General features: G+C 33.9%; 3 protein-coding genes across 5 annotated transcripts in view; all 3 read left to right on the top strand.

The window, feature by feature from the left end:
- Window positions 1-12,614, top strand: part of LOC134241413 (sushi, von Willebrand factor type A, EGF and pentraxin domain-containing protein 1-like) — a gene marked incomplete at its 5' end in the record, with an annotated part of 34,123 nt that extends 21,509 nt beyond the window's left edge. The window contains 9 exons of the mRNA XM_062723467.1: window positions 460-697; window positions 845-941; window positions 1,290-1,383; window positions 3,394-3,555; window positions 4,537-4,692; window positions 7,209-7,365; window positions 9,332-9,557; window positions 10,191-11,500; window positions 12,087-12,614. Coding sequence (XP_062579451.1) covers window positions 460-697; window positions 845-941; window positions 1,290-1,383; window positions 3,394-3,555; window positions 4,537-4,692; window positions 7,209-7,345 — 884 coding nt within the window. The remainder of the gene's footprint in view (window positions 1-459; window positions 698-844; window positions 942-1,289; window positions 1,384-3,393; window positions 3,556-4,536; window positions 4,693-7,208; window positions 7,366-9,331; window positions 9,558-10,190; window positions 11,501-12,086) is intronic.
- Window positions 12,615-15,859: 3,245 nt separating this feature from the next.
- On the top strand, window positions 15,860-18,593 carry LOC134241415 (uncharacterized). Of its 3 annotated transcripts, none has more exons than XM_062723470.1 (2): window positions 15,860-15,880; window positions 16,524-18,593. In XM_062723470.1, the coding sequence occupies exon 2, from the start codon at window positions 16,565-16,567 to the stop codon at window positions 18,314-18,316; it is 1,752 nt and encodes a 583-aa protein (XP_062579454.1). In that variant the 5' UTR covers window positions 15,860-15,880; window positions 16,524-16,564; the 3' UTR covers window positions 18,317-18,593. The 3 variants fall into 3 exon arrangements, with proteins under 3 accessions (XP_062579454.1, XP_062579453.1, XP_062579456.1); XM_062723469.1 differs by lacking the exon at window positions 15,860-15,880 and adding an exon at window positions 16,329-16,369; XM_062723472.1 differs by lacking the exon at window positions 15,860-15,880 and adding an exon at window positions 16,341-16,369 and having other exon boundaries at window positions 16,543-18,593.
- Window positions 18,594-18,775: 182 nt separating this feature from the next.
- LOC134241416 (regucalcin-like) lies at window positions 18,776-23,099 on the top strand. Its single transcript, XM_062723473.1, has 5 exons — window positions 18,776-18,872; window positions 19,125-19,285; window positions 20,078-20,257; window positions 21,027-21,242; window positions 22,894-23,099. Exons 2-5 carry the CDS (start codon window positions 19,129-19,131, stop codon window positions 23,097-23,099), a joined length of 759 nt encoding a protein of 252 aa, XP_062579457.1. The 5' UTR covers window positions 18,776-18,872; window positions 19,125-19,128.
- The last annotated feature ends 100 nt before the right edge of the window (window positions 23,100-23,199 follow it).

Genomic DNA, 23,199 nt, shown 5'->3' with positions numbered 1-23,199 from the left:
CGTTTGGAGCGAAATTACGTACAGAGGATGTTTTCCGTTATTGCGAATTTTCCTTTTACTTTGTATCGAAATTACGTGTAGATTCTGTGTGGAATAAATTTTTTAAAAGTGATTGAGAAATTTTGACATTTTACATTCTCAGGAAAATACCGGGCATTTCTCCAAAATTTATAATAGGAAAACATCAGCATTTACTATTTGTACGTTGGCAAATACAATACTGATACAGGGCTAATACAGAACGGAAAGTAGCTCCGCCCACCACAGTCCCGTTCTGTATTGCTAATACAGAACAGTAAACTTCAAAGAAAAACACCGCTATCGTGTCACAAGAAAAAGTTATATTGTAGTCACCTGTTAAAACACTTTTTTATTACTCAGATCAGGGGGGTGGGAGGATAGAAGTCAGATGATGTGTTCGTAATGGATTTAGTCTATAATGTGTACAACATTTTTCAGATGCCAGCAAGGTAAATATTAAGGTGGAAGTCTCCTTGAGATATTTGTTTGTGGTTACCTGTAGCCCAGTTTTTGAGACATCAATGAGAAGTTCCATACTGACAACTTTTAAAAATATTGTATTTAACAACTGGAATGGTGTGTGCACAACATCTGACTGCAACAATATGGAAATCTTATGTATTTGTGTTCCTGAGAGCAAACAGATGATAGTCACTTTACAAATAAATAATTTAAGGTAATTTGTGCTTTAAAGGAAACGAAACTGTTAACTTTTTATAGACATAGGGAAAATGTATATACTATAATACATATAGTTTAGTATTCATGGTTATAAAAAACTGACTCATGCGTCTCTAGTTTCATTTATTTGTTCATCTTCAAGGCACACAATCACGAAGAAGGAAAATGGATCTGATACATACACACCAAAAGAGGTCTTTCTGTATTTAATTGCTGAAGAAACGGTATTTCAAGCCGAGGTAAGTAATTACAAGGCCCCAGAATCAGGAAACAAAATCTGAGATAATTGTTAATTATGAAATACAAGTTTGCGATTATTAGCAGTTTGGTATTGAAATGTTGAAAAATATTTTATAATTTATGCAACAAGCTTCAGTATACAGCCGTAAGTTAAATTGTTTAAAAAATATTGTAAAATTTATGACAGGAATTTTGTTCATTCTTGAAAACATTTATCAAAAGTTGTCATTATTAACAATTATTTGCCAAACAGAGCTGAAGGAAATTGAATTGAAAATTACAGAAAGAGAAGTATTGAATAAAATGTACATATCATCTTATTCAAAATTTTCAAATTGAAATTGTAGCACATTGGTGGAGCAACGATGCTGAATGACCATTTGGTCGTTAGAGATAGTTTGTGGTGTCCAGAAGATTACATGGTTGTTGGTGATAATTGTGGTAAGAAAATCTATTATATCAACAAATATTATCTTTCTTGGTTTTTTTATTAGAATAAATACAAGAAAATAAACAAACATGCTTAAAATATGTTGTATATCTCATATGATATCCATGTTTAATTAATTGTTAATTGCAGGAAAATACATTTTTTCACGTCTCGAGTATCTTCTTAAGTTTTGCATTTAATTGGATATTTAACGAAGCTCTTAACACTAACAAAGTGTTTTTTGGACTTGGAGAAAAATAAATCATACTGAGGTTTTCTTATTGAAACTATTTAGTTCATTTCCAATTTAGGGTACCTGTCTTATTTAAAGAGTAAAATTGATCAAAGTCAATGGACTATTTGTGATTAGAATTCGAAACGACTAGTGTTTACTTACATTGGGTAAATAAAGGGGGCTGGGGGAGGAGGGGTGTCAACAATTTAATCGTCGGATATAACATATTCATTTGGATATCTTGATTAAGCTGTCAACTATCATTTGGCAAAGAAAAAATTCATATATTTTAGTTTTGTGACACGATAGCGGTGTTTTTCTTTGAAGTTTACTGTTCTGTATTAGCAATACAGAACGGGACTGTGGTGGGCGGAGCTACTTTCCGTTCTGTATTAGCCCTGTATACAGTATTGTATTTGCCAACTATTCTGTATCTAAAATACAGCACGGTCTAAAAATAAATCTGATTCAATTTAGCAAAAGCACGTACAAATAGTAAATGCTGTTGTTTTCCTATTAAATTTTTGAAAAATACCCAGTATTTTCCTGAGAATGTAAAATGTCAAAATTTCTCAATCACTATTTTAAAAACTTATTCCACACAGAATCTTCACGTAATTTCGATCCAAAGTAAAAGGAAAATTCGCAATAACGGAAAACATTCTCTGTTCGTAATTTCGATCCAAACGAAACGGAAAATTCGCAATAACGGAAAACATCCACTCTCCTCGCGCAAAACCATTCAAGTCCATTTTTTTTCGGCGTTTTTATTTTTTAAAATCTTTCTCGCTGACGACAGTCACACCTCTTTCATTTCGTTTTCAAGTCCATCGAAGAATTTTCTGTAAATCCTGTTTTTGCTAATCTAGTTAAACCGGGATTTTAAGACCCCTCAGTGAAATAAATTATGAGAAATCTCCATCTACAATAGATCACAACAATGACGATTAAATCCTCCAATTTATCCATTAAGACTGACTGTCACTCGATTACGTCTAACCCATTAAATTGTCAAAACTAATCTGACCGAATTTTACGTTTTCCGTGGAAATATATATACTGCGGATGCGTATTCCCGTCGGGGCCTCATCTACAGAACTCTGGCGGAAGTTTGGATGCTGCAAAGTTATAAAGTGGGCGGAGCTATTTTTGATTGATCGTGTCACAAATCATTTAGAGAACTCGACAGGTTCTGTATCGTAGATACAAATTTGGGGGTGGAGACTCGTGCTGCGCACTCGTATCCACCCCCAAATATGCATCTACGATACAGAACCCGTCTCGTTCTCTAAATAATACTTAAATTTTGATCAATTTTCTATATCTAAAGATATGGAGCTCTCCTTCTAAAGAAGATCAATATTGTCTGAAAATGCCCACAACCCGTAGTCCTCTTAATGGAAATAAGAAATTCAGTTACTTAATCTTGGTCTAATATATATTGTTAGGAACTTTTTAATACAACATAAATTGTGTAATTAAATGTAAATAACAATTTTTTTCATCATACTTCTGAGGGAAGATCTCTCCAATGACATAAAAGTACCTTAAAAATAAATCTCTATAATGAGCGTGCAGTGTTTAGAGCTGCCTTAAGGGGAAAAAAAACTTGGGATGTGCGTATAAAAAAAAAAGCTAATCATGAATTTTGATATTAAGGCCTCGGTTCTGTTCACTTTGTTGTGATTGATTTATTTATGATATTTTATCAATTTTTAACTTGCATAACTTAAAATTTATGCTTTCACAAAAAAGTAAGACTATCTGTTTTGTTTTACCCTTCTAGTTGAGTGCAGTATAGGAACCTTTTTCAACAGCACAAGCCACAATTGTGAGTACTGTCCTATTGGAACTTATGGAGATCAGTATGGATTGAAGGCATGTAAATCCTGTGAAATTGGAAAAACTACACTAGGACTTGGTAATACTGATAGTACTGATTGTGTCGGTAAGTTTTTGTGACAAAATGAAACTTGCACATCCTAGCTCTATCATTCTGTAAAGTAAATGTATTTTCTCCAGGTTTGGAATATGTATCATGAAAATGGACTACCGTAATCTGAAAATTATCCCCCCCCCCCCCACATTTCATGTATATCTTTTATATTATGTTTTATTTATTTAGTTTATATAAGAAATAAAAAGCTCAATTTCCTGAACTTCTAGTAAAATTCCTAAAATGAAGTGGAACAGCAGGACATTGTCCTATTTTTTTCAGCATTAGCAAATTACAGCTCTCCACCGGCAAGTGGTGTCGTCTCCATATGAGTGAAAAATTCTCGAGAGGGACGTTAAACAATATGTAGTCAATCAATCAATAAAACAGAACGTTAGTTATATCAAAATTTGTTTTTTCCTTGTATTAAGAATTATGGTTTGTTTATCTGTATAAACTGTTTTTAAAAACAGTATTCCTACAACAGTTTTAGTTAAAAAATAGAGACCTACTGTGAGCACTGAGCTTACTTAAATAATAGCACCGCCTTCCATGTGATTGTAATGGCAAAGTTCAAGTTTTGCTCTGGGAGGCCCGGAATTAGTGTCAAATCAAAAAGTAAATAAGGTATTATGTAATAAAGAATCACTGAAGTTATCATTAAATTTTATTGCGTTTTAATGAATAAGTTGTGGGTAAGAGATGGGTACCCTTCAAACCTTCAAAATTATAGAAAGAACGCCTGTGTCCATTTTATGTATTGGAAACCCGAAACATGTGTTTGATCAAAAAGTAAAATAGAAGCTCATAATGGGGCTATGTCTCATAATTTCCATTCTGTGGTATAAGAGGAGTTGCGGATAAGAGATGGGCTTCAGAAAACTAAATTTTAAATTAGATTCTTTAGAGGTGGTAACAACATTTTTATTTTAAAATGTACATATATATTTGTTAAAAGACTTTCATAAGACTTTTTTTTATCAATCTCATCAGATGATTGCCAAGTTGGACAGTTCTGGAATGTTACAAAATGTGCCTTCTGCAAAAAACACTCTTACCAAGATATGACTGGGCAAGACTACTGCTTGCCATGTCCTCCGGGCAAAAAGACAAGTGCAATAGGATCTAACAGCTCCTCACAGTGTTTTGGTTGGTATCTAAATTCCTTTAAAAAAAAGACTCTTTTTTTCACTACCCGGTTACATTCTTGTGATTGACATTAAAGCCACATGTAGTGGAAGTGAGATTTCTCTTTTACTATTATACTAATAGTTGATAAAATAAAAAGCCGGTAATGTGGAGACCGATGTGGAAAAATATTGACTCTTATTTTCTGGAATATTACTAGAATGTTGCTTTCGGTAACTGTTTTCAAAGAAACTTGACTAATGTGTTTAAAATTTCAAAGAAAATGGGTTATGTTCTCACATTGATAGGTAATGGATATAAAGCAAACCTACTGACCAGACATTAAAAGCATTACAATTTTTAAAAATGCTGAATTCTAATCATTTCAAAACAACATTATTGAAAAATTTAGTTTTATTGTTTAATTTTTTTTCTAGACATGAACTATGATACTTCATATCAAAATACCGTATAAGGGGAAATTTTAGCAAGACGGAAAGAATGGATGGACTTAACTGGGACAACGAATTAAAGTTTTATAAAATGTTTATTTCTTTCCATTATATAAATCCCCGATATCCTAAACATATTTTCAAAGTACATATGTGAAATTGAAACACTCTTTTTAAAGAAAACTCGATAAATATCCGAGACATAGGGCCTGAAGATTTCTTGAATATAGATAATCAAGGTCACGCGTTTTTCATCGTCTGAATGTAGTTAGCTTATGTTTTTCGGGTGTTCTTAAGAAAACTGTAGTTGCATATTGAGCAAAATAATGTCACATTAAAAAGAGAAAGAGCCGACAAACGTGCGCTCACGCTTAATTTTACGAAAAACATATTCAAAACAAACTTCACACTTCCTTTGTTATCCCTGCTTTAACCTTGATTTGACTTCGATTGTTTGTTGAATGTTACAACTTATCATATGTGATGTCCACCTGCGAGTGTACTCTTGAAAAGAATTATATTGTATTCTTCATCATGACCTTGATCTAATCACGTTTTGGGACGTGTTTGTTTGCCATTTTCAGAATTTAGCAAATTAAATGTTGTAAATTCTAATATTGCCTGTCCTAATTTTTTTTTTAATTTCATATTGACACCGCTGTTATATACCATACCCGTATTCGAATTTCTAGAGAGAGACGGAGAGAGATGTTGACAATGACACCGATCGATAGCCACGCCTCTCAATATTAATATTGAATACCTAAAAACCATTACGGGTACATGCCAAATCCGGACAGTGACAATCATGTATTGTTGCTTCTATTTTGATTCATGGCGACAAGGCTTTGCTTTTGTACAAATGTTCTACCTAATATAACCAAATGTACGCAACTCCTTCTATTTCTTGTGAAATATTTTGGATTCACTTCGTTTTCATCTTGGTAGAGTACTCTCAAAAAGATCCAAAATATTGCGCCCATTGTTTAGGGATTTCCCCTTAAAATTGGTATTTTATTTTTAGCCAGATGTAATTTTAGCGATTGTAAAATGCTCTCTAAAGAAGCATTTACAAATAAAACATAATTAATTTTTAGCGATATTCAATTTTTGCTATCTCGGAATCCTCGCCGTTTAATGCCAAAATTAAATCTTCGCTAAAATTTCTTCTAATACAGTATTTCATGAAACTCATTTCAGTGATTCATTTAAAAAATACCTGTACCAATAAAGTTTTAAATTTTATAGACTTCACACAAATTTCCAAAAAATAGATTCATTTCATGATTTATATTTTTCTGAAGATTTTCTGAAAATTATGCCATTCAACTGTCATTTTTGAAACAAAACAATTAGCACTACAGTAAAACTCGGTTATAGCGAAGTCCTGGGGACCTGTGAATTTAATTCGCTATATCCGTAATTCGTTATATCTGTATAATGAATTCGTATAACCATTATAGTGAATTCGCAATATGCATGTTTTCCTTCAGGTATTACTACCAAATGTGTTAGGGAAGCAAATATTTTAAAACATATCTTTGATAACTAAGGTTTTACTATGAATTGAATTTTATATACAAATGCTAAAAGGAAATAAAGTTAGTTCAATTTTTTTTTTATAATCTTGGAAAGTTCGTTATAAAAGATGTAAATTTCATTATATTTAACCTCAAAGGGACTCAAAATCAGATCGCTATATCCGTAAATTCGTTATATCAGAGTTCGTTATAACCGTTAAATTTTACAAGGATTTGTTAAGAATTTTGCCGGGGACCCAGAAAAACTTCGCTATATCCGTGAATTCGCTATATCCGTGTTCGTACTAAACGAGTTTTACTGTATATAGTTCTCAACTTAATGAAGATATTATGATAGAGGTGATTATTCTTATCCTTGGTAGTTTCTGGAAAAATGAACAGTATTGTTTTCTAACTAATAAAAATAGTTGAAAATTTGCAAATATTTGGCTCCTGATCCCATCTCTGATGTTTTGGAGGTCCATGTTTGCTCTGCTCCAAATTTGTACTGTTTTATGGATTTTTCATTTTGCATACAGTATGTAATCTCCATCTTTCATTTCAGATGACTGTGGGGAAGGAACAGAACTTAAACCTGATGGAAAATGTATGGAATGCCCGCGTGGATACTACCGTAGTTTTGCAGAGGATGTATGCACCATGTACAGCTGGAATGACTACTATTGGGAATGGGGCTCATAGTCCTTTTGAATGTGTGATAAGTATGTCAAACATGGAGATATTATGCTATAACATTTTTGAAGAAGTTTTCCCAATATATATCACAAATATAATATTTTTATCCATATGCCTTGAAAAACTGCTGAATCACGCCGGATATAGTTATATTTCACCGGAAACAGTTATATTGCCCTCAAGAACACAGTTATGTTCCATCGCGTGCAAGCATTCTGCATATTAAATACGTTGGGTTTGAAATTCACAGAGGCAGTTGCTAAGCAAACGTGAACAGTTCCGCGAAAATTAAAAAAAAGTCGGGACAACTTCTGCGATTTGTTTATCTGAATTCAGAGGAATTAGATGATTTGATTGAGGAGAAAAAATTCTTAAATACAACATACTCAAAGTAGGTTATCAACACAAGTGTCAGTATACTGATATTTCGGAATGATTCTCAACGTACATGTGTACATAGTGTTCAATAAATATGTTCGATGATCGATTATTGTTCAATGTTTAAAAATGTTATATGCCATATATTACATGGCTTAATTCTCGGGCAGCAATACCAGAATATTTGCCCCAAGGTGACAGGAAAGCCCTGGGGTGTTATGTCGCCCTCTGCCTTCGGCATTGGGCGACATAACACTCCAGGGCTTTCCTGTCACCTTGGGGCAAATATTCTTGCCTGCTGCCCTCGAAGCCATGTAATATATGACCAGACAATTGGTCATACCTGTTTTGCCAAAGAGAAAATAAATAGAAATGTGTTTTCAATTACTTGATTGACATAAGGCTTTAACTCATTGGGAAAAATACTTTAGTTCATTGCAGTTATGTGCTTTACCACAGAGGCTGGTTGTTTGATATATTGCCATTTCTATTCTTTTTTTCTCAGTGATAACTTTTTGAAATTTTGTAAATTTGATTTCTTGATCATTCTACCGGCATGTAAATTTCGCTAAGCGATACGACAGGGGCTAAGAAGGTCTGCTGTGCATGTAAATTTCGTGCGTCTGTCTTTGTGTCTGATACTAAGGAGACCTATAATATGCATGTTAATCTCGTGCAGCTGTCTTTGTGTCTGACGTCAATGGGCGGGAACTATTGAAATGAAATTGATAGGCCTCGTGTAATTTAAATCTATTTGTCTTCATTTTTAAAATCGAAATTTTGAATTTTAAATGAAAAGGAAATATAAGGAATCACTGTTTAGTTAGTAGAGTATATATTAGAGCAAGGACATCAACGATACATGTAGTTGGAAACGTGGGATAATTTTTTTGCGTAATGGGCTTCACCCCATATGCATAAATTATCGGACGTTTCCATCTTTCGTTGATGCCCTGGCGTACTTTACTAACTAGACAATGATTTTTTACATACCGCCACAGGTCCACGTGATCATAGATCAATATCCTCCCAAAAAAATCTTTGAAATACACATGATTTAACGTTGAATTTCTTTAAAGATGTAAAAGATTCAGAGAAGAATGCAAAATTTGGCTACATACTAATAGTCCTACATACTGTCACAGTGTGATTTAAATTGATGAAGGATATGGAGATAACGAACAGTATTCAATCTCAAAGTCCATAAAACAATACAAATTAGGAGCAGAGCAAACACGGACCCCCGAAACATCAGAGGTGGGATCAGTTAGCATCCCCTGCCGACCGGTCACACCCGCCGTGTGCTCCTTGCAATGATCAGGAATTATTGGAAAAATCCGTCGTCAATTCAGTGTATAAATACTGGACTAACAATTGATATGAAAAACGTCAATCAGCATTTGACTCAATGATAAATTGTATTTGCTGACAAGGTCATTGTATCGACCATAGAACTTACGAAATGATGACTTTAAACGAGACTCTGATATTCTTGTTTCATCAACTTGCTTTTCAATGATTTACCTCGTTTTATGTTAAATAGAGTAAGAAAAAGATTCACTATATTGCCTTAATAAGTCAGACTCTGTGAATTACCTTTCGTAAAAATTGTAGAAACAAGGGATACGTCTACTTTTCCCTCAACTACAAATGAAGAAGTAACCACCAATGGTGATAAAATACCACATAACTCCACAGGAGAGAAAAACACAGATGACAGTGACTTCAATCCTTCTATAGTTATTCTTACAATCAGTGGCCTTATCATTATCATTTTGCTTACTGTGATTGGAATTCTGCTGAGGAGAAGATTTCAAAAGGCTGCTTTAAAGAATTCAAAGTAAGAACCAGAACTCTTTTGAAAATTCAGTACCTTGAAATTTAAGAATCTGATCGACTTCCTACCTTACAGTTTCAAAAATATAATAATGAAATTTATGAATGGCTTATACTCTGATTTTCAACGTTAACTCGTAAACTTCCTTATTTTCTAGTTAGATAGCAAAGGTTTTGTAGGATGACGTTTTAACTTATCAAAGTTCTATTACAAAGAAATTATGAACAAAGCAGTCAATCAAATTGACTTTGGTATAATTTTATGATTTTTTTTCTTGTTGGGGGGGGGGGGGGGCATTTAATTATGCTTTCAGTATCAAAATAATGACTTAATACATGTAAAAAGTTACGATTTGTTTTAAAATAGCATTTTTGGTCGGTTTATAAAAAAGCAGTGTTACTCTTTATGCGTTAGGGAATTATTTTCATCATTCTGGTATGCACCACCGATAAATATTTGAGACCAATGTGCATCTAGTTAGTAATAAATAAGTAAAACGACCTTAAATTGACCATCCTTGAACTACATTGAAGTCTTCTCACCTTAATAAAACTTTTTAAAGAAATTTTTGAAGTCATTACAAAACTGCAATACATTTATATTCACATCAAGTCAATTAAATCGATCTTTTTGCAGCTACACCGATCAGACCTTGGAAGTTCAGGAACCTGATAAACATTCATATTCTCAGCTGAATGTGTTAAATGAAAATTTTGAGTATGATGAAAATGGAGGTTATTGGGAGTTGGATTCTATACATCAAGTAGATACTGTATCTGCACATGTAGAGGGAACAAGGACTGACTATGAAAATGACACAGAGAGGCAACTTTCAGATGAGCCTCATGTTTACACAGACGTACATGTTGAATAAGAAATGCTCATGAATACAATATCAGAGAATGGCATAGTTGTATGATACATCAACATATTACTCGTGGTTTAAATTATATATGACAATAATTATTATTAAATATTACATAATTTTTTCTGCGTAAAAATGAAAAGTCCCACCCATTTCAAATTGTAGATACACATAATTTGAACATTCTTTGTTTTATTTTTAGAATATATTTGCAGTGAAGGTCTTCTTAATCTAAGATTCCTATGTTTATACTTGTACTGAGCCCCATGGGTCCCCGACTAAAATCTGAAAAAACATTTTCCTTGGGCGGCTATTGATTTTAACCTTTTTTTTAAATATGAACATGTCAAGGATGATGTAAAATTTGTGCATTCCTTCCTTTTAAGAATCAAGTTTTGAGAAGATGGCATGTTATGAATTATTTCAGAAGATGAATCCATCTTTGCCCACAACCAGCTGTAAACATGTATGTCCTTTAGATTAGAACAAAAAAAACTATTTTTTTAATACAATGCTATCTCCTTCCATTTTTCAAAATAAATTTTACCGACTCGACCCTTAATTGAAATCTGCTTTGGATCTGCTTCGGACATGTACAATTTTTAATATTGCATATAATTTTGAACAAAAGTTTATAAATACACGTACATATAAGCAAAAGCTAAGATTTGAGTTGCAATTTTATTTTTATTCTATATACTAAAGTAATACATATAATAGTTAACTGTTTACTGCACCTCATTTAAATCTAATATAAGTCATGAAATGTGGAAATAACCAGCTGTATTTCCGCTTAAAGTCCATGACCCCCAAAGGGCCGCAATGGACAGTCAAAGTTTAACATAGGAATGCATGGGGAAAATCTTTACAAAGCTTCTCTAGAACCACCCAGTCATGAATGGTAATATTAATTTGGAAGCATCCTTAAATAATGTAAATTGAAGTGTGTTTAAATCATGATCCCAAGGGTAGGACGTGGCCGCAATGGACAATTATATATTAATATAGGAAAGCATGGGGTGATCTTCTCAAGAACAGCAAAGCCATGATTAGTCATATTTATTTGAAACAAGATATGTTTGTGAAACACTATGCGCCCGGCGGCAACAAAAATCGGAAAAGCTACTTTTAGCATACTAGCATAGGTAACAGTCAAGGTCACAATGTCATTGACCTTGGTGTCATTTGAAAGAACTTGATTAGTGGAGTATGTACACCAAATATGAAGTCTCTATCTTTTATGGTTCAAAAGTTATGGTGAAGGTACGAAATAGCTATTTTTAGCATGTAGGTCACAGTCAAGGTCACTAGGTCATTGACCTTGGTGTCATTTAAAAGAACTTAATTAGTGTAGTATGCATACGAAATATGAAGTCTCTATCTTTCATGGTTCAAAGTTATGGCGAAGGTTAAAGTTTGCAGACAGAAAAGCTATTTTTAGCATAGAGGTCACATTCAACGTCACAAGGTCATTAGTATTGGTGTCATTTGAAAGCACCTAATTAGTGAAGTATCCAGACCAAATATGAAGATTCTACCTTTCATGGTTCAAAAGTTATGGCGAAGGTTAATGTTTGGAGACAAACAAATAAACAGACAGACAGACAGACAGGACAAAAACAATATACGCCTCGGATCTATCGATCCGGGCGAATAAAAATCCTTAGGTAATGTAGTTTCAAACTTGTTCGAATCATGACCCCTTGGGGTAGGGTGGGGTCACAATGGATGATCAAAGATTTACTTAGGAATACATAGAAAATATCATTTAAAAATCTTTTTTCAACAACAGCATTGTTGGTCAAATTTATATGGAAGCCCCCGCAGGTAGTGTATATTCAAAGTAATTCAAATCATGCCTCTTCCCTTTTATGATAAGTTGATACCACTCATGAAATACTGAACTAGCCAAAGTGCTAAGATGAGCGATGTGGCCCTTGTTTATTTGTATGTCCTCTTTATAATCAACTGCGAAGTAAATATTGTACACTGTATATCATTAAATCCATCAGATGTTGAATCAACAAGAAGTATTTGTAATCTCATGCTTACGTGATGCATTTAGCATAAGAAAATCTTATTTTCACTTGTATCACTTTTTTGTATTTGAAATTTCTATGTACTTTTTTCAATTACATGATATATAGTAATATTTAATGAGAGGAACAAGTACAGATAAGTTGCAAGAACGTGTTCCAATCATTTTGCTTTATTCAATAAATGTGTTCAAAACGTAAGAAAACATGTTATTTTATTTGTATAGTGTCTAGTGTATGTATGACTTGCGCAACGTAGTTTTGTCAATATGCAATATACTCACTAAATGATATTTATGGCACGCCAAATTCACAAAAATGAGCTAAACATAGTTTCACAGTCGATAGATTTATCGGTTGTAAATTATAGTTTACGGACTGTAAACTAAAGGTAACGTCATTCTATATTTTACATCTGTAAACCATAGTTAACGCGATAATCTATGTTTCGGAACCGTAAATTATACTTAACACTGAAAATAATTACATGTATTTGCGATTGCAAAACATAGATTATCTGATGAATACAGTTTCACGATTTGCAAACTATGGTTTACAACTCTTAACTATAGTTTACGATTGTAAATTATAGTTTACAGACGTGAATCTATGTTTATCAACAAAATCTACTGTTAACATTTTATTGCAGACAGATAAACTTAGCATTCGTAAACTATAGTTAACAATCGTTCAATATAGTTTTACAGATTAAAACTATAATTAACGAATAGTTAACTTTAGTTCACGGTTTGTAAACTATAGTTTACAGTCTATAAACTTAGTTTATCAACTGTGAAACTATGTTTAGCTCATTTTTGTGAATTTGGCGTGCCATAAATATCTAAATTATAGGATATGTGGATAAGAGATGTGTACCCCAAAGCGTAACAGATGGACGTACAGACAGACGGACATCCCGATTACTATATACTCTCCCGCTTTTCAAGCGGAGGGTATAATGATCTTTGAATCGTATCTGCCAAAACCTTGCCGTATCTGGATTTAACCGCTGTATAAAGGATTTTTAAAGTGATACATTAATTAGTACTGTACAAGTGTGTCTTCCCTTACCAAAATACTCACCTTCTGGCAAAATCTTCTGGCATCATTGCCACAATATTGTAGAAACATTCTGGCAATACACTGCAGCAATATAGCGGTAATATCGTTTTTCGTATGTAAATTAGATTCGCTGCAATATTGCCAGAAAAGTGTTGCGGCAGAATTGCAGCAATATTGTAGCAACATTCTGGCAATACACTGCAGCAATATTGCGGTAATATCGTTTTTCGTATGTAAATTAGATTTGCTGCAATATTGCTAGAAAAGTGTTGCGGCAATGTTGCTGCAAAGCAATTGTAGTACATGTACAATTAACAAACTGTGCTGAGGAATATAACAATCAATAGCAAGCCATAGGGTCAGTGAGAATAAGCTACTTCTGCTATTCTTTGAACAGATAGAAAAATTATGTTGATCATCATAATAAAAATCAACATATTTTTGTGAAACAGTACGTGCCAAGGTCATAAGGTCAATGATCTTAGTGTCATTTCAAAGAATTTAATTAGTGGAATATGCATACAAATATGAAGTCTCTATCTCTTATAGTTCAAAATTTATGGCAGAAGTTCAAAGAGGCTCTTTATAGCATATCAGTCACAGTAAAGGTCACAAAGTTATTGACCTTGTGGTTATTTGAAAGAGCTTAATTAGTGAAGGGCGCATACCAAATACGAGTTCTCTTTCTTTTATGGCTCAAAAGTTATGTCGAAGGATTAAACAATCTATTTTAAGCATATGGGTCACAACCAAAGTCACAACGTCATTGACCTTGGTGTCATTTGAAAAAGCTTAATTAGTGAATTATGCATACTTAATATAAAGTTTCTACCTTTCATGATTTTAAAGTTATGGTGAGTATTCGAAAAAGCTATTTTTAGCATATAGGTCACAGTCAAGGTCACAAGGTCATTGACCTTGGTGTCATTTGAAAGAACTTAATTGGAGTATGCAAACCAAATATGAAGTCTCTATCTAGCTCTCATTGGTTCAAAAGTTATGGTGAACTGGTTAAAGTTTACAAACAAACGGACAGGACAAAAACAATACTGTAAATCACTTTTTATTCGCGAGAACTTTATTTTCGCGTAATTACGCGAGACAGTGTGCTCGCGAAAATTTAATTCTCGCGTAAAATAGTATTCCTTAAGATTATATAGACCAATAACCACAATTCGTTAAAATTTTGTCTCGCTAATCCAGAGTCAATGACTATCTCACAAAAATATGGTGTCGCGAAAATTTAGTGATCTACAGTATGCACCCCCGATCTATCAATGCGGGCGCACAAAAATGTGTATAGAAACAATATCAATATGCCACTGTGAAAATGTCAAGCAACTCTGCATTAATTTTCAAATAACCTAGCTTAATTACATATTACCAAATGCCCATCAGTATAATATATAATAAAGCTTGTTTGTAATTTCCAACATATATAAATTCAGTTTTCTTTCAGGTATTCAAATTTATGCAATCAATTATAACTACATATGTTCAAGCATTTAACTCAGATAACATGCATTCATCTTTTCCTGCAACACCAGGATAAAATACATTTGTATAGACATACAAGTCTAGTATACATGCATCACAAGCACTAGTTGAAACACAAATAATTTTTCCAATTTTATCTCCATAGAATCATTCATCTCAAAAAGAATATGGTTTTGACTCACATAGTCTGATCATTTGGAAGCAGAGTAGACATTCCTACAATTCTGCTGAAATTCTTTTTTCTAACCATTCCACATTATGCAGTCTTACTATTCATCTTGTCTAATCCCACTGTACACAACAACTCTAATTAACTTGATACAAGTCAGTAATGAAGCAAAACATGCTTGCCTTTAAATTTCCTTCATTTTATTTTAAAAAGGAAGTAAATGACTTAGCATGCTCAACATTATTGACTCATGGGTAATCCTAGGTGTTGCCAGAAAGTTTTTTTCTGGCAGTATTGCCAGAATGTCACCAGAAGTTGTTGCAGCTAGCGGTGATTTTTCACTAAATGTGTTGCTGCAATGTTGCCGCAATATACCAGTAGCAGCAATATTGCTGCAATAATTTTACTTTGGTAAGGGTTAGTTCACAGACGCTTGAAGTTTTTAACCTTTATTTTGATAAATAAAAAATTTCCCCTACTATAATTTTAGTATTGGGATTTTTTTTTTATTTATGAAAATTAATATTAAAAACGTCAAACGCCCTACGAAAGCCTCTGTCTTAATTATATAAATAACATTCATTCAAGTGACATCCTTTGTCAAACGTGAATATGTAACATGGAATGTGCTACAAATTTTATGTCCCTTTCTTTAACACATTTGCATATTGGAAGGTAAACACACACGCTCGATGAGGTAATTGACATTAATTAATTCTTAATATGATAAACTCTTGCTAGTAAATTAATTTTTTTTCTGACATATACAAGGAAATTTATCCGAATTTCTGATTTTGTTATTTTTACGTCTTCAAAATATATCTGTTGTTACTTCGAAAAATCGTCAAAGGTAGTAAACGTACAGGTATACATTTGCATAAGAAAATAAATAACATTCTTGCGTGGAATATTATTTCTTCCCGGAGTAATTTGAACCCCTGTGTGTGTCGTTTTGTCCCAAATGAAAGTTACTCATTTGAAATGATGAATTGATGAATGGATCAATTTACTTTTTTTTAATTTTGTGTGACATGAATTATAGGTAAAAATTCTATTCAAATAAACTTTGAAGTCCATTTTTCTAAAGAAAATAAATTTATTAATTTAACAGAATCAATCCACCCCTTTACATTTCCGTGTTTTACATCACACTCATAAATAGGTGTAGACAGACAGGTGTGCACAGGTAAACAAATATTCTTCTATTTTATTTTTTTAAGGTCATCTCCGAGATATTTACTTTATCAGAATGAAATGTGTATAGGGTGGATTAGTTTTTCAAACAATTCTAACAAAGCATTACATTTTGCATCGATTTTTCTTCTTTTTTATATTATCAGATAATTTATCGACTGAAAGGAAGAATCCATTTCGGTTGGAAATGGAGATTCCGGAACAACTCCTGGTATGTGGATTTTGTCATAACAGTTTGGAGTCACCAAAACTTTTACCATGTCTTCACACTGTATGTGGGAACTGTCTGGCAACGAAAAGGGAAGGCTTAACGAAATGTACAACATGTCAACAACCAATAGAGGGACTCGAGACTGTACCATCCCTACCCGATGATAAATTCAGTAAAAGTCTCATTGATTTCGCCCGAATTCCAAATGAAACTGACGAGGAGACAAATGAATCTCTTTCAAAGGTACTGAAAGAGCTTGAAACGCAACAAAACGCAGTGTCTATCGACCTGAAAAAATTGAGGGTTAAGTCAGAGGAAGCGAGTTTTGAAGCATTTAAGAATGAAAGAGATTTCTTCAAGTTGAAGAAAAAAGCCGAAAATGAAATTAAGCTTAAAATAACGGACTTAAGAAAACGGTTCGACAAATACCTCCTGGATAAAGAAACTGAAATGATGGAAGAACTAGACAATGCCTTGAATGACGAGGAGTTTGATCTTTCGCAGTCGGTAATTTGGAATCGTTCAGTTATGGGGTCCATTGAAAACAAAGAAGAACTGCTGAATAAGTGTAATCTGCAATCCTTAACCTCGGCACCCAAAGCTATGGCATACCAGAGGGTCTTAACGGAAATGAAAGACCACATATCACATATTGGAGGATCCATCTCAAAGAAAAGTCCTGCAAAATTGGAAGTCAGTTTCAAATACAACTCAGATATTGATAATGTGTTTACAAAACCAGTAGGAAGTATTGAGATTCGGAAATCTGGCAACAGTAAAGAAGAAGAAGAAGAAGTCAAGAGAATGTTGCCCACAGCACCATTTGAAAATGCTCCCTACAAAAATGCGGTATACCTTAGAACATTCCCCTCTCTTTTACCCGAGGATAGCAAAGGGTATGTTGTAGGGATAGCATGGGTACCTACCGACCGTCTAGTTCTTGCCGACAAATGGAACGGGAAACTGAAGCTATTTCACGAGAGTGGTCGTCTCATAAACGTGATGGTATTTGCAGGAGGAGAGCCGACAGACATTGTATACACCAAGGGCTCAAACATCCGTCATTTATGCCTCATCACCATTCCAAGCGGGAGACTTATTATGCAAGTTGCCGTCGAGGAGAATATCATGAGGCTGTCAAGCCGTATTGCAACTGTAACGGGATACTCCAGCATTGCATACGATAAGGTTTGCTCTAAACTTATCTGTGGCGTCTGTCAGCCCTACGGAACTCCAAGAATTGATATTGTCAGCGCGAATGGAGTGGTAGAGTTCACCATTGCCACCGATTTACAGCGAAGACCTCATTTCATCTGCCCTCGTTCTATCGACATTTTTCACGGTATCATTGCTGGCTGCGATTGGCAAAAGAATCGCATTTTGTTCATTGCACGTGACGGGTCAATCCGAGGGTCGTATTACGGAAGCCCACAAGCCCCGCTTTTGAACCCTGTCGGCACCACACTGGATGGCAGGGATCATCTTTTGGTAGCAGACTGTAAAAGAAACAAAATTCACATCGTTTCTTCTTCTGGCGATCACTTGGGATGTTATGATACCAGTGATCATGTCAAGGACCCTCGCGAGATTAACGTTATAGCTCACGAGAATTCAGCGAAGTTGGCAATTTCTCATGGGGCGGGATATGTGAGCATATACCAACTTGCTGACGCTCTCCCTGAAGAGATTCTAAAGTCAGGTTCGTCAGAGGGTTCATACAAACAATGAATTTCACAGGGCTTAGTGAAATCTCAGTCGTATAGTATGGCATTATGAAGAGACCCACGATAACTTTATATAAAATTACATATTAATTTTTATACTGCAAATAGTACAAGCTTTTGCCAGAGGAGGTTCTGCAAATTTTACAAACTTAAGTTGATATTTTTTAATTCATTTTGTATGGATTTGGATGTATTTCTTGGCGCTATTATCTGACGCACATATAAATATAATACTTAGTATTCATTTGGTATTGTTATCAATAAAGATTTATTACACTAATTTTGACAAAATTATTTATATTTTAAATACGAAGAAAGTAATAAGTTTCGAACGAGACCTTTTTTCTTGTGCAAAAATGACCCAGCATGCAGTAGACAGTCCTTATCCACATTTTACTGTACGCCTCTAAATCGAGGTCAGCAAAACAGCGCAAATACCTGACTCGATCTGGCAGAGGAATCAAAGCGCTATACAGCATACAGGTGGATATTTATACCGACTGTGTCCACTGAACTGGATAGAACAGTCACAACCTTGACGTAGGTCAAAGGACCTAAAGGTATGCATTGTAGACGCCAACCCCTGATAGTTCTAAAGTAAAATTCCAATTCTACGGAACACTGTTCTTGTTAAAAAAGAATCAGTATATTGCGAAAGAGGAATTTTCACATATTTTTTTTTATTGTAAAATGTTCATAAATGATAAAATGTTTTTTTTTTAAATGATATTTTGCAAGCAGTTTTGAATGCAAAAAATTAGATAAATAAATAAATAGGTAAATAAAATTTGCATTACGCATTTTATTTACAGAGCCATGTCTGTAGAGTGGGTTATAAAGAATGCAGCTAAAACGGTAGGGGAAGGGCCCCACTGGGACAGTGCTACCAATACATTACTGTACGTAGATATTTACGATAACGCTATTCATAGATATAATCCAGCAACAGGATCAGACGAAAAAATTAAACTGGGTAAGAGATGATGTTTGTAAACCCAAAGGTATGGCTGTCCATATAGACCTTTACCGTAATAATTTGACCGTTTCATAAAGTGTGAATTTTAGTGAATATATTATAAGAAACGGCCAATTAAATCTGAATAATGACTGAATCCAGTGCAAAATGTTTCTTTTATAATAGCATGCCTTTATATTTTGATATCTTATATTTTAAAAAAAATCATTGAAAAGGAAAAAAGGAATGAGATATCCCGCTTCAGATGAAATTTTCCGTATTACGACGCCTTTGAGGAGTAATATGAAAATCGGACACGCAATTCCGTTCGAAAAACGGCGGCGAAAAACGGTTTGCTTAGGCAGTTTAGTTTAATTTCTTGTAACGATATTTTATGTTGATTATTATTGAATTAAAACTTGATATTTTCACAATATGCTCATATACATTTTTTGATATTTTAAAAAGTCTTCTGCGGGATAATTCGTAACACAGTCAGTTAGTGACCTAATACGGAGTCATACAGGTTGTGAAATGGAAATCCGTATTGGGAACGGATTTCCATTTCATACCCTGTATGACTCCGTATTTAGGCCCTAAATGAGTTTGTAACTAATAATACTTTATGTAAAAACTACAAACTAAAAAAAAATCATCTAAAAATAACATAAAGTTGAGGGGGTTTTGGGGTTTTGGAGAACATTTTGGACCAACACTTAAAATTTTCCATTGTTGTTCAAAACGTCCATCTTTTGATATTTAGTCAAATAACTGATGAGGATGTGTAATTGCTAAATCTTCATGTTGCAGACGGTACAGTAGGTTTCGTAGTTCCCGCCAAAAAAGGTGGATTGATAGCAGGAGTGGGTCGTTGTCTAGTTCACGTAGACTGGGACACAAAGAGGACAACCAAATTACACGAGGTGGATAAAGGTCTAGAGACACGCTTTAATGATGGAAAATGTGATCCGAGAGGAAGAGTCTGGGCAGGTGTGATCAGTTTTTCTTTTGTTTAAACTTTATTGTACATGTACCTCTTTTTTCAACAGGGATGGCAATCGATAAGTTTTCATGAAAAGTTTATAAAGTTCATATTGTTGTAAACTTTGATTTCGAGTTCACAAGCAGGTAATGCTGTTCCCCCGACAGTATTATAAATTTAAAAAAAAAAAAAGATGTAATATACAATTTTTGTTCAAATGAAATACACAACTGTCTACATATCTCTCTCACACACTCTTCGATTTTTTTTACATTGAAGTTTGGAGATAACAAATATTTATCAATTGAAAAATCTGACTGTTATTCCTTATATTTACATTGTATTTATTCCGCCAATCCACGTGCAAGAAGCCCCGCTAGCGCTTATTGTCTCTTTTTGTCCCGCCCTGCACGTGATTTTTTTTTAACCGCGCCTATCGATGAACCAGTACATTGATGGAAAAATAAAGTACATTTAACTATCATTGGTGCCAAAAGCAAATTGAAAGTTGGGGGGGGGGGGGGTGGCTAATCGAAAGTGGGCGGGGGGGGGGGGGCGGCTAAACAAAAAAAAAAAGTACCGGTAAATCCCAATTTTCAATGCCTATATAATGTCTATTTTTACAAAAAATGTGTGTGTGGGGGGGAGGGGGTTAAACTCCCTCCCCCGGTTCCGATACCTATGAGTCAATTGGCATTTTATCTCGATAAAAGACATTGGAAATGTAAATATTCTCTGGTAAAATGATAATAGCTTAAAAATTCTCTTCTTTTCTAGGAACAATGGGACCTGTAGTACCGGATGTACCCAACATGAAGAAAATAGGCAGTCTGTATTGTTTAGATCTAGATGGCACGCTGCGCACGATGATTAAGGATGTAGGAATTTCAAACGGACTAGCTTGGTCAGAGGACGGAAAGTCGATGTATTATATCGACTCCACTCCACGACAACTTTACAGATATGACTTCGACCCTTCCACAGGCAGCATAGGTAAAATTTAAAATATTTAGATAGAATATTTTAAACGTAAACCAATAATGATGATAAATGATTTTTTTTCATTTGAAAAATAATCTGATATTAGAAATGTATTCCTACATGTATATCATAAGTTAAAACAAAAAAAGCTATAAAAACTTAACCTATTTCTCTGTTTGGAGAATGAATAACATATATGTAACGGTATGTCATGTCTAGTAGGGGGTCAGTGAAAAATATAAATGGTTTCAAATAGTTAATTTGTATAATTTAGCAGTCTTAAATGCGACATATCTGCTCTTTGGTAAATATATATGTTTTTATATAGTTTTTAGCTCACCTGAGCCGAAGGTCTGACCCAAGTTTTACATAGAAATATATAGGAAAGTTCTTTAAAAATCTTCTTTTCAAGAATAGCAAAGCTATAATTGATCATATTTATATGGAAGCATCCTCAAATGGTGTAGATTCAAGTTTGTTCAAATCATGACCCCCGGGGGTAGGGCGGGGCCAAAATGGCCGACCAGAGTTTACATAGAAATATAAAGGAAAAATCTTTAAAAATCTTCTTCTCAAGAATAGCAAAACCATAATTGATCATATTTATATGAAAGCATCCTTAGGTGGTGTAGATTTAAATTTGTTCAAATCATAACCCCCAGGGATAATGTGGGACCTAAATGGCCAATAAAAGTTTTACATAGGAAGATATATATATATATATATATATATATATATATATATATATATATATATATATATATATATATATATATATATATATATATATATATAACTTTTAACATCCTCTTTTCAAGAACCACTGGGGCCAGGAAAGATGAAACTCATGTGAAATTATGCTCAGGTAGTGTGGATTCAAGTTTCTTCAAATCATGACCCCCAGTGGTAGGAGGGGGTTAAAATGGCCTATCAAAGTTATACGTAGGAATATATTGGGAAAACCTTTAAAATAATCTTTTCAAGTACTTCAAAGCCTTGATTAGTGATACTTATATGGAATCATCCTCAGGTAGTGTAGAATCTAGGGGTTAGCCCTAGAGTGGGGCCACAATGGCTGATCAAAGTTTTACATAAGAATATAAAGAAAAAAATCTTTTCAAGTTCTTCAAATCCTTGATTAGTGATACTTATATAGAATCAACTTCAGGTAATGTAGAATCTAGGGGTTAGCCCTAGAGTGGGGCCAAAATGGCTGATCAAAGTTTTACATATGAATTTATAGGGAAAATCTTTAAAAAAATTTCTTCTCAAGAACAGTGGAGACACGAAAGGTGAAACTTATGTGAAAATATCCTCAGATAGTGTAGATTCAAGTTTATTCAAATCATGACCCCCGGGGGTAGGGTGGGGGCAAATATTGCTGTTCAAAGTTTTACTTAAGAATATATATGGTAATCTTTATTAAAATTATATTCTCGAGTACTTCAAAGCCATGATTAGTTTCAGTTCTGATCTGATATGTTCTTTTTCCTAGCCGATGTGCTCAGGTGAGCGATGTGGCCCCTGGGCCTCTTGTTTAAAAATGTTTTCGTGCATTAAATCAAAATGAACATTCCATTATGTACCTATCATATTGAATATTAGAGACTGTTACATGAAGCTTGAAAATATTGCTCTTTCACTATTATCCTTCTCACTCTAGACAACAAAACTGTAATCGTTGACAATTCTGGTAAGTCAGTACCAGAGTTTGGTTTACCAGATGGAATGACACTAGACACAGAAGGAAAGGCATGGGTCGCCAATTTTTTCAGCAAAAAGGTTGTCCGTTATGACACAAACACTGGTATGTTGATATTTGATTACGGACCATTTAATTTTGCTAGAATTGTTCCTCTTACATCCTGACTAGAATACAATTAAATTGCACTAAAGCTTCTTACATAAAGCGATGTAATGAATGACCAGTGGTTTTTCCATATTGCAAAATATTATAGATCTATAAATT

This window comes from Saccostrea cucullata, unplaced genomic scaffold, assembly GCF_032062105.1.
Source record: "Saccostrea cucullata isolate Sc308-1 unplaced genomic scaffold, CSIRO_AGI_Scuc_v1 ctg2946, whole genome shotgun sequence".
In the NCBI taxonomy this organism is placed as follows: Eukaryota; Metazoa; Mollusca; class Bivalvia; order Ostreida; family Ostreidae; genus Saccostrea; species Saccostrea cuccullata.
The sequence above is the reverse complement of the archived record's forward strand: the minus strand, read 5'-3'. Positions and strand labels throughout refer to the sequence as shown.